This window comes from Athene noctua, chromosome 4, assembly GCF_965140245.1.
Source record: "Athene noctua chromosome 4, bAthNoc1.hap1.1, whole genome shotgun sequence".
Taxonomy (NCBI): domain Eukaryota; kingdom Metazoa; phylum Chordata; class Aves; order Strigiformes; family Strigidae; genus Athene; species Athene noctua.
This window is the reverse complement of record NC_134040.1, coordinates 29,413,562-29,425,797: the sequence shown is the minus strand read 5'-3', so window position 1 is coordinate 29,425,797 and position 12,236 is coordinate 29,413,562. Positions and strand designations below refer to the sequence as shown.

The window sequence follows — 12,236 nt, the reverse complement described above, 5'->3', positions numbered from 1 at the left end:
TTTTCAGAAGCTTTGTATGTAATTTTAAATATAGAAAAAGGTGTACCATGGCTTATTTTATATTCATATTGAAGTAAATCGTATAAATATTTAAAAAAATTTAACATTGTACGAACATTAATAAACAACAGCATTTAATAAAACTTATGCAACAGAGAAGAAAAGGAGTAATCTAGAAATGCATATTTGAACAGGAGTAATCTAGGAATAATACTTACCTTTCTCATGGGGAGAGAAGCAAAAGGGCCTTCAGCATGTAAGAAAAATGAGTAATGACTAGCTATGTTAAGATTAGTACTATTAAAGTAAAAGTCAGAGGAAAAGTTTAACTAAAACTAGTATGTATTTGGGGAAGAAATGCGCACAACCCAACATCTTTTAAGGGATCCTAGAAAGGGAGGATGTAAATTTCCATTTTGGCCTATTTTGAGAAGTTTTTTGTACGGGATAAAAGCAGTTCACACACTTTTGTATGTGGATTAAGAGAGATGATCTTTCATGATCTTTCTTGTAAACAGTAGTTGTTTTTTCTTTCTCTAATTACACCCATATATTGTTATGACAGAAACAGTGCATATTAACGAGAGTTATGTCAAGCAGCATTCATCCCACAAATTACTTTAGTGATTTCAGCTATACTGTTTTTGGGTAAAATGTCATTTAACAAGATTAAGGCTATCAGAAACCCATATGAACCTGTGCTGGTGAGTGAAGAGTATTCGGGTTTATTCTAATCTTCAGGATGCCTTTGCTGTTTAGTGTCTTGTGCTGTTCAGTGTTAGCAAGGTTCTGATAGCTACGGTTGCCCTGGTTTTAAATTACATAGCTGTTGAGCATATAAAATCAGCAGAAGTGCCAGCATCTTGGAAAAATCTTTTGAATGTAGTTACATGTTTTCAGTATGCCATTTATAAAATTAACTATGTGAAATAATACTGAAGTTGTACTTCTTCTTCTTTGCAGTTACCCTGTCTAAAAACATGAATTCCTTGATGTTCCTGACCATTCACAGGTCAGCTGCTGATAACCATGTTTGTGCTGATGAATGGCAAGAAAATTTAAGTCAACTGGCCTGCAATCAGATGGGTTTAGGGTAAGGTCAGTAGTTTGTAGCATTGATGAATTTCTTAGGACAATTGGAGTGCTGGAGTTAGACTGCAGAGTTAGCCCTAGTGTGGAAGTGGTTCCTAGACAAAAGATGAAATGAAATTTTGTGAACTATGGCAGGAAAAATAGCTCACTAAAATCTAGGCATTTTCACCATTTTATAAACATTATGTGATTTTTATTAAAAGAGTGTGTTGAAAAGATAATGATGTTTTGCCAAACTTCAATATTTGAACTTGCAGTTATTGCTGAGGCTTAGAATTGTTTGTCAATGTGATACTCTATGTCTTCCTAAAGAATTAAAGCAGACTTGTCTTAGAAAACACAGGGAAATTTCTCTGCATTCATTTGCATTTTACAGCAAGTACTGTGAGCTAGGCAAGTGGATACATTTAACTTGGGTATCTCTGAACAACAAATTGTTAAAGTTAGAGCTTTCTGGGTGGAACTCAGAAAAAAAGTAGCCTCTACTCTAAAACTAGCCTGTTTCTTATTGGACGTACACTAAAGTAATAGCTGCTTTATGGAATAGTTGATGCAAAATATAACTGCTGAATAAAAACAAAGTTCATCTGCTCTGATATCCAAAGCTGTCTTCTACTAGAAAAAGCCAAGCCTGATAGTACAGAAGGATATCTTTTGTCAGTGTCTGAGCCCCAAACTGGATTAAGAGGTGCCTTTTCTGTCTGCCTTTTACCACTATGTATACTGACATGCAGTCTAGTTCTTTGTACCTTTCTCAAAAAACACAGGACAAAGATCCTGCGTTACAGTGTCAGCACTTAACCTATTCTGTATTGCCTTGCACTGCATGGATTCTTTACATCACTTCTAGCAGATGCCCTGTATCCAAGACCATCTGTGCTGAATGGACTGCTTGCCATTCTAACACACAGTAATTCTGTACTCCTCTAGCTAGTTTAGTGTATCTAAATAACATTGACATTATGCTTTAACTTTATATACCATTCTAATAAGCTTAAACTCCTATGATAACTTCAAGAATAGTTACTGCTTTCACAACTACTTTGTTGTCTAAGAACAAACCGAGGGTCTTAACAGTAAGAATGTTTTTCTTCTTTTCAGTCTCATAGTCCAAACATAAAATTTGCTTAACTGGGAAAATGAAAAAGGTATTAAATTATCGCAAGACCTCTGATTCCTTCCTTTTTTCAAAGGTGCACCTAGGCTGAAATCAGCATGAGTAGAAACTTAGACCTTCCTTCTTCTTCACTGAGGCTTGCTAACAGATGTTATCAATCCTATCACTTATAAGAAATGTATGAGACAAATAATTCTTAAATCTCACAAATCCATTTTCTAACAGGGGAATATAGTCTACAAATCAGCTTTTCTACAAATCTTTTCTGTAGTGGCAGGTGATTGTGTGAAGGGCAGTGGGAAATTTCAGTTCAAATCAGAAGTCTGTATCTTCAGTCTGACTCCAATACTTCCTAGCCATCTGACTTCTAATTCTTCCTGGCAGTACTTCAGAAAACCAAAGTGGTGTTTGTCTTTCCTTTCTTAATTCTGATTTTGTCATCACCTGAAGCTTGTTTTTCTTAGGCATCCTCCAAGTTTTTGTGAAGTGGCACTGCCAAAAATACAGTAAATTAGTTTTGAAGAGGATCTGTAAGAAAAGCAAAGATTACAATACATTCACCAGAACTAATTTCAAAAAGGAGTAATATGAGTTAATATAATTAATTAATTATTTTGTTAACATTGCACAGGGGTTCAGTGAAAATGTCACAGAGAATAACATTTTTTATATGGTGAAGTGGAAGATGGAACGACAAATTGGAATCTGATGCCACTGTGAAATCTGATCTAAAGCCATAACGGCTGTTGGCCATTATGTCCTGCAAACATTATTTATTTGACTTACAATAACAAGAAAGTCTGAATGTGAGGTTGATAACATTGGTGTATTTAATAAGCTATTTCCAGTCACTATCGAGGGTACAGGTAAATTAGACTCTATATTGCATAGAGCTCAAATAATGATGAAAAAAATTCCTTTGTATCAGTTTTTTTTTTAAAAAAAAGAAACCACACCAAAGAATGTATTTTAAACAGTGCTTTTTTTTCAAGTATTCCCAATGGGAAATAATTCATTTTACTCAATCAGAAAATTAAAGCTGTGAATATAGAAATTCTGTCCGTATTATAGCAGACTGCAGAAACCCCCAGTTTTGTGGCTATGCAGATTTTTAAAATAATGACTTATAATGATGCTTGATTTTGATTTAATCATTCTCTTGTCTATTCTTAGAGAAATTCTCTTGTCTATTCTTAGAGAAAAATAGTGCACGATAAGTTGAGATTTCTTAATACTTTAGACCAGGAATTGCAATGGATGGTAGCATATGGTATTTTTATTCTCTGTAAAGCTCTGCAAACTATTTTTCATAACTGTGTCTGGTGCTTTCCCAAATGACAACTCCCAATTTCTATATAATATGATAATGTTTAACATACGAAAGCAATGTCTTTCATACAGCTTGTAGATATTTTTAATTCTTGAGCCTAAATTAATCTGAAAAAAAAAAAAAGATAATTAAATGGCAGTGGTTAAAGTTAGGTTAATTTAGCTGATAGTGGTAACACATTTTACAGAATATCAGTCTGTCTATTTGGGAGGTATATGCACTGTGTCTGAAGCAACATTAAAGGTAATTCTGTTCGGCCTGTTGCACAAAACTTGAGCTGTTTTCCTGGCTCTTGGCCAATTCTAATTCCGCAGATGATGTGTTTTCTCCAGTTTTTCACAGCACAACACATGCAATGTATTGTGTGATGCATGATGCAACATCACAGAAAACTCTGCAAGTTCCCAGCATTGTCTGAAAGGCTTTGGACTAATGGTGGCTGTTGTTCAAGTTGCTCAACCTGTGTTCATAGCAGTTACTACGTTTTCCTCTAGTGCAAAAAGAATGTTAGCTACAAAGTAAGTTTTTGTTTATAATGCTAGGAGCCTAATGGGAACTGTTTGTTCAAGTCTTAGGTTTCATAGTTTACAGCCAGAGGGTAACTATAAGATCATCTGATAGGACTGCCTGTGCATCTCAGGACAATTAATTTTGTTCAGAGACCTCTGAGTCCAAAATTTAAATATAGTAAAGCACGTCTCTGGCAATTATGTTTCCTGCTAAAACAGGTAGAGAATGGAACAGCAATCACCGTCAGTGCCTCAGATCAAGGATTAGCTATGTCTTGGTATGTGCTGCAGAGGATATGCTGCTGAAGATGGGCATACTGTGCACGTTCAGAACATTATGTTAGAAGACTGTAGATTCGTCTTGATGTTTGGTTGAAAACAACCGTTTTCATACACTCTGAAGTCCACATTTTTTGTTGATGAAATGGTGATCATAAAACCATGATCTGCTCAGATGTGAAATCTGGGAAAAAGAGAAGTTAGTGGAATTGTTCTGTTGCTCTGTGGCAATGTAGTGGAATAGTTTTTCTTGCACTGGGATGAGATAACAAATGTAATAATGATAAACTTCACCAGCTTGTACCCAGAAGAGTACAGGGGAATTTTAGTTGATCTGCTTGTTCTGTCTAGCAGTATCAGCATAAAATCACAGCTATTTACTGAGGTACTTGTTTATAAAAATCTACAGTAAGCTCTGCTACCTCCTTGCTGCTGCGATCCACTGAGACAGGTAGCTCCTTTTTCTTCTTTCCTCTGCCATAGCATCTACTCTGTGTATGTTTGTGGAATGAAAAGGCCAATATCTTATTGCTGCCTGGCCTTTTGTCTTTCCAAATACTTTCTTACTCTCTCTCTTTGGTACAATGCCGTTTAATAATATGTGCCAACTGAGCAGTCAAGTTGCTGGACCAATAATCTTTTGTTCTCACATGGAGATGCTTTCTAACCATTTCTACAACAGAAATAACAGAAGTTTAGTTTAATGTCTTACTTGCTTAAAAACATCACAGAAACAAAAAATTGAATACTTCTGTCCTACCCACATCAGACAGAAAACAAATGCTGTTCCAGCTCTGAAATAGGCCTAATTTGTTTTATATTAATGCCCATACACACATTATTCATTACCTTCTGGCATAACAAGGCTTCCTTTTTCAAGCCTGCTGTCACATGCGGCTTAAAACAATGGAATTATAGAAGCTGAACAGAGGCATGTTACTGTTACTTTGAAGGGAGAAGGAATCCAGTTTATGGTTTACACTTTATTCTAAATTTGCAGATTACTGTATTTGAGAGATTCCACGATGGAATAAGGAGAATGAGGTATTAAAACCATTGCTGTACAGAAGTATCCCAAAGTCTTTTACTTTTAATGATGAATAGAATATTAACTTCATAACCTAAAATTAGTTCCTGCCTTCTATTTCGTCTTTTCAATATGATTTAATATGCAAGTGATGATGTTCCTAACGTTTCACTATATACTATAAGCTTTGACTGTTGTGCATGGTGATCAGCAGGTAGCAGGCTAGAATGCTTTGAAAACTATTTCTTTAGTATTTTCATTGTGCACTTATATAATGAAATTACCCTAAATGTTACTTTTCCCCATTCCGAGCATGTTTATAATGTAGAAGACAGACTAGGTTTTTTTGTTGTTTTTTTTTAAAATTCTGAAAATCCCTCTCTTAAGCACACATAAGGGAATCCATGGTTTGAAATTAAATGTATTAAAAGAATATTCTAATTTTTAAATTGAAAGTTGAAAAATTAGTAAAATATAAGTTAGAATTTCCCACTCAGGTAGACATAAGTGCAACTGCAATTTAAAATGTCTTGCCTTTTTGATTTTATGAGTGACTGATTTTGTAGAATCATTGAATAAATTTTTTTTAAAAATTGTCTTATATTAAACTACTTAGTTTAAAAAAATTAGATATGTTAGAATTCTATGTGCCATTTGATGTTCATTATATCTAGCAGACATCTTTCTGTGAAGCACCAAGACAAACTTGGCTGAGGCACAAGCTGTACAGCGACCTGAAACTGGAAGTGGAATTCTAGAGACAGTGGAAGTACAGTTCAAACTTACAAGAACTTGTACAGAACAATGGCATGACTATCTGGAGAAAGAATCAGAAAAGGCAGGGATATTAAACAAAAAAAAGCAAAGCAAACAAACAAAACCCCACCAAGAAATCTCAGCAAGACATACTATGTTTCTAAGATGGCAAAACTTAAGAATTAGGGCTAGAGTAAGAAGATAATAGGTTATATGCTGATCCTTAAAAGAACTAGTTTTGCTGAAATTAATCCAAGAACATTTAAGGTTTATGGCTATGGCAAGTATTCATTATGGCTGCCAGTAATGGTAGCCAGTAGTTTTGAGAAGTGGAGAGTGGCTACATAAGGCTAAAAACTGTTAGGTATGCCATCTTTCACTAAAGAGGGAAAAAAAGAAAGATTCAAAGATTTACAGACTAGTTGCCTAGCTTCAATTATCAACAAATAATTACAGAAGTATAAGGTCTTAATGACAGAATATATTTATCAGTAACAAAACATGTCATATTCCCTTAATTTATTCCTTGAAAGGACAGAGACACTGTGGATAGGGAATAAACAGTAGATGTGATAGATTTTTAGCTTTCTCACTATGTGAAATTTTTTAAATAAGTAAGGAGAGATGGACAAGGATGAAATGGTACAAGACTGTTGATGTTTCATTGTCAAACCATAAAGATGTATCTGTGGGGGGCTAGACACATCCCAATGTGTCTGGGGTGATACTTAGTGTTGTCATGAGTCATTCAGATGATGGAGTGGAGAGCACACTTAATTTCTCGTTTAGCATCAAGCTGGGAGTGTCTGAAAGCACTTTGGAGGACGGGATTAGAATGTGAAAATTTTTTGACAAACTGGAAAAATGGCCTGAATTAGCCAGAAGCATTTATGTGTAATCCTCTGCTGTTAGATTTTGACTAGGTGGGCAGACCAGGTCAGCCGGAATGACCAGAGACCTAGAAAGCATGGTCTGTGAAGAAGACTGTAAACTCTGAGCAGTCAGTCAGGGGGAGGGAGGTATAGGAGCCTTCAAATATGCAAAAGAAGCATATCTGCTGCAAAGAAGCAAGGGAATAAACTGTTCTCCATTTGCAGTGGAAATAAGACAGAAGTAATGAGCTTAAATGACAGGTAGGAAGATTTAGAACAAACATTAGAAACAAACTGCTAACTAAATCCTGGAATATATTGCCTGGAAATGCTGAGGATTCTCCAGCATGACAGATTTTTACATACAAAGCAGACAAAAATCTGTCAGAGAGAATGTAAATTCAGTTGACCTTATTTTGGATTAGGGGAATGGATCAGATGGCCTCCCAAGATTTCTCTTGGCTGAATTTTCTAATAGTTAACTGTTTTGGTGTGCAAGTTTAGCTCCTGCCGGAATTGGAGAGCACGTTGCCGTTGCCCCTCCCCCACTCGCGGCCGGTCGGGCTGGAAGTTAGGCACAGACCCGGGGTAAAGTAATAAGGAATTTAATACAACAGAGTGATAGAACAATCTGAACAACAACAGTAGCGATGATAATAACAATGAACAGCAATAACAGTGAACAAGACAAAATATATACAGAGAAATACCGCTAGCTGGTCAAGGAGCAAACCCGCCGCGTAAGCAATCCCAAAAACCAGAAGCGAAAGTAAAAAGTTTCCGCCCCTGGACCTGACGCCAGCATGGTATGAATAACCCGGCTGGAGATCCCTTCCCCCTCTCTCTCTGCTGGAGGAAAAAAAAACTTGACTCTATCTTGGCTAAACCAGGACATTTGGTTAACTGTTTAGCAAAAGAAAGCCTTGTGGAAGGATTTTTCTCATGGGTCCTAATCCCATTTCATTCCTGAAAACAGTGCAGAGGACCTAGTGAAAATCTAGGTGGAAGACATACTTTTACCACCAAGATTGGTATTTCTCTCACTTCAAATGTAGAGGGGAAAAAAAAAATCATAAAACATTGCTGCTTGTTGCGCATCTCTGGTAAATTTACTTAACTATGGAACTTCTGATATGGTCTTGGAGATGTCTGTAGCCTGAGACTATAGGCACCCTTAAGTGTATTAGTTGAGTGCTGTGTTTGAGCAGTTTGAGCTCAGGTGGTGTAGCATGGTTCCTTTGGATATGGAGATTTACTGCAGATATTTAATATGAGACACACAGGACAGTTAAATTTTTGTGGTCTATTCAGTAAAATATTCTTAGAACCCTGTGGGTTTTAAAGTGATATTTCAGTACTCAAACACTTCCATCCAAATAGCACCACGAGATGTTATAAAGTCATGTGGATTCAGGTAGGATTTGTAAGTTATCTTTAAAGCCTGGTGGAGGATCTGGTCTAAAGATCACCACCCAAAAGGCATGCATTATTGTTACCATGGTATGAATGTCCTTTGTTTGCAGATATTGCTAACAAACTTAAGTGATGTAGGTATTTCAGTGATGCTCTTATGTGTGAAAAAACTGTTCTAGTAACTGTTAGCCTTTTTAAAGACTAAGATCTTCTGCATAGGTACTGGTTGCTACAGTGTATTTGTACTGTGGGACAGAATCATAAAGTCCCCATTGTAACAGACATCTAGAGAGCATCTCGTGCCTTTCCCTCTAGTGCCTCTCCCACTTGACCAAAATGAGATCAGCTCACCCACTGCTCTCTTCAGCCAAGTTTTGAAAACCTTGATTGACTGAGATTCCACAGTGTTTCTGTTAGAAGGCTGCTCCACCTTCCTAGTGAAAAAGTATTTCCTTTTCATCCACTATGAATCTCCAAAGCTGCAACTCTGGGTCATTTCCCCTTGTTTTACCATGCAGCACTACTGAGAAAAGTTTGATTTTGTCACCTTTTAACACCTTTTCAAGCAGTTTCAGGTTGCTATTGAATTGTTTCTTAGTTTCTTCTTCACAAGAGTAAAGTCCAATTCCCTCAACCTCTCCTGTGCATCAGTGCCATAAGCCTCTAAAAACTTTGAAAGGCATCTGCATGACCCTCTCCAGTTTCTGAATATGCTCCTAAACTGAGGCAACTCAAAACTGCACACTGTGTTCCAGGTATATATAGTTTCAGTCAACAAATACGGTTTAATTTTGCTTATTGTTGCAGTACAGGTAATAATTAAAAGCATTAGTTAAAATCAACACCGAGTTTTTGAAAAAAGCTGTTCTGTTATATATGAACCAGAGAGAGGAAAAAAAAAAACCAAAACAAACAAGCAACAAAACTACAAAGAAGTGAAAGAGCCTCCTGAAAGTGTTTCATAAAAACAGTTCTTTATTTGGCTTGCCTGAAAACTTGGAAGATATTACATATGGTCACACACATGACTTTTGTGCAGATTGACTTAATTTAGGTCAACTTTGGCAGGTCACTAAAATAAAAAATCGGCAAAAGAGCTAATTTCAAACTCAAATATGTAGATTGATGTCGCAAAGTTATTGGCAGCTACAACTTTGTTGTTAGAGTCTGTAAGAAACTCAGTAAAACAAAATATTCTGAAGAAGTTATACATCAGGAGTTGATGCAGTGCTCTCTATTGCAAGATCTTTCTTCCCTTTTCTTTAGAGTGTGTCCACAGAAGAAATTGTGTGGTACAGCTCCAGGAGGGGCTGAGTAGAATCTGCTGCCTGCTGTGTTTCTGGAGCACAGAATGGGTCTGGCTAAAATGAATCCTCATTGCTCTACCTCCCTGCTTTTCCCAGAGTACTTTACAGTCGCTGGTGGTAATGTCTACATAGCAGCCCCTCCCTGGATACTGAAAGTCTCAGACCCAGAAGCTCACACCAGCCTGAGTCCTTACTCCTCCTCTAACATTTTTAGCTGTTGTTCTCTTATTCTCTGGCAATTCCCGGTATGCTCTGGTCTCTACAAAAATAGTAACCACTGTCTCCAGCTTTCTTCAGCTAGAAATGAGGCTCTTAGGTCCCCTTTATTCTATTTAAAATTAAAATAGATGCAAGGAGACAAGTGGTGGTCCTTGGCTATCTGAAAGAAAACCTTGTATAAACAACATCAAGGGGAAACGCTCTGTAAACATTTATAGAAGGCATTCTAAAGACATAAATTAGGGCATACTGGTTTTGAGTGTATTATATCAAGCTGTGACCACCAAGGAAAAAAGACATAGCCATAATTTTACTTGTACTAGGTATAACACCTTGTATTAAGAATTATAAAATTTCATACAGGCATAAGTGACTTGTGGGTTGTTGCCCTGGTTTAGAAGTACATATCTCCTTAATGATGATTATAGCATCACAAGCTGTCATTTAGAACTGCAGGTTTCATAAAATAATCTGGTATTTGGGATAATATAGATTAGGATCTATCAAATGGCATGATATTCACACCTTTTTGCACATTTTTGAGTTACGTATTTTGTAGACCAGACAGTGTTTCCAGCTACATAAAATATCACTGTACACAGTTATGAAATGGTGAACATAATTGTTCACAGAAGATCATAAGGCAGAATGTCATCTTAAGTAAAAAAAATTATGTACATTTGGTGGGAAAAAGAGTGAGAAATAGGCAAATGATGGAAATAAAGAGAGAGTTTTATGTGTTTGCTATAAGCAGGCACTGAGAAAGAAAGCTCTTTTTGCAGTAAACAACTTTCTTTAAATGAGGAGAAAATACTGTCTTTTAAAATGCTTATTATTATCTGCCTGCACATTCTGGGTAGTAGATAATGGAATGATACTTGCTTAAAGTGCCCAGAGAAGATAATGAAAAATAAGTCATGTAACAGGCAGGGTTCAGGGCTGTGACCTCAGAGCCTAGTTAATTCTGCCAGCCCTGTTGAAAACATTTCCATGTGGTTGCACTGACAATTTTACCATAAAAGAGGATTCTTTGATTGTTGTTAATTTATGCAATGAAGTGGGTAAAGGATGCTGCATTTTTGTAAATATTTAAAAAGAAATATAGTTAATACTGAAAATTCCACGTAAAGACAAACTAATAACATGGCTGGCATTCCTAGGTACTGCTATCAGAGATTGGGTTCAGAGGCAACTTTTAGGACACATCACAGTTCTTCTGAACTTTTCTCATTCACTTTTCCATGAACTAGGATTTAGAATTCAGCCTTTGACCAGTGTTCAGGAGAGCAGTCCTTGAAATTCCTTGTCATTGACAGGGATTGATGGCTAATCATGGGTGGTTCTGTGCTGGAAAGTTGGATAACTTGTAAATAAACTCTTTTTCCATTTAGCAGTTGAGATTTACTGAAACAGAAATTTCTTCAGTGGCTTGAATCTATCAGGCAAACACTAAACTGAGGAGATGGATATATGAAAATATCTCCTTGTGAACCATTCCAACTTACTTTCATATTCATGTTAATTTGCTGCAGAAGGACAGGTTTGACATCATCACCCATGATTTGTTCTGTTTAGCAACACAGACAGGTTGGTCTTAGAGATACTGTTAAGTAGTATTAACAACACCCAGACTGCTCTTTACTGTTAAATTTTAATGGATTTCCAAAGATAGGGATGTAAGAAAATATTTTTTCTTTCACCTCTTATACATATGAAGATATATTTTTTGTATTTTTGGAGGCAAGAAACTGTAGAAACGTATGTCAGTGTATGCACTACAATAAATGCTACCAGAAGTCTCTTGCTGTTGCCGATTCCAATTCTGGTTCTTGTCAGAAAATACAGGATAAGTGACAGTAGTTTGTTAGCTGGCCTGGCTTCTTGGGGTGATTTCATTCCCTAACTATGATTCTGCCACATGTAGCTTTGACATAACATTCAGCTACATATCTTTGGAGTAAACGGGAGCCATTAGAGCTCCTTCACCTTCATAACTGTAATATAGCGATCTACAGGAAGGTCTATGAACGTCTTTCATTTGTTTCAGAGGACCATCCAGAACAGAAATTGTAGTAGAGAATGAGGAAATGCAGCATCAAAAATGGCTGAATCTGCACTCAGACTGGAAGAATAAAAATGCATCCACTTTACACGCACTTCTAGTGAATGGGTAAGTAACAGGTAAATGAGATTTATTTCACTGCTGTGAGTAGTCACTTATATAATTGAGGATGACAAACTCTCCTTGGCAAGCTCTTTTCTCCCAAGGTATCTGTGTATAAATCCCAGCACATACCCAAGTGAGTTGTTAAGAT

At 36.5% G+C, this 12,236-nt stretch overlaps 1 protein-coding gene across 2 annotated transcripts in view; it reads left to right on the top strand.

Annotated features, from left to right (window-relative positions):
• CORIN (corin, serine peptidase) overlaps positions 1–12,236 on the top strand; it is a 179,254-nt gene that overhangs the window by 153,868 nt on the left and 13,150 nt on the right. For both annotated transcript variants that reach the window (XM_074904747.1, XM_074904748.1), the window contains exons 16-17: positions 964–1,093; positions 11,969–12,091. In XM_074904747.1, the coding sequence (XP_074760848.1) occupies positions 964–1,093; positions 11,969–12,091 (253 nt within the window). The remainder of the gene's footprint in view (positions 1–963; positions 1,094–11,968; positions 12,092–12,236) is intronic.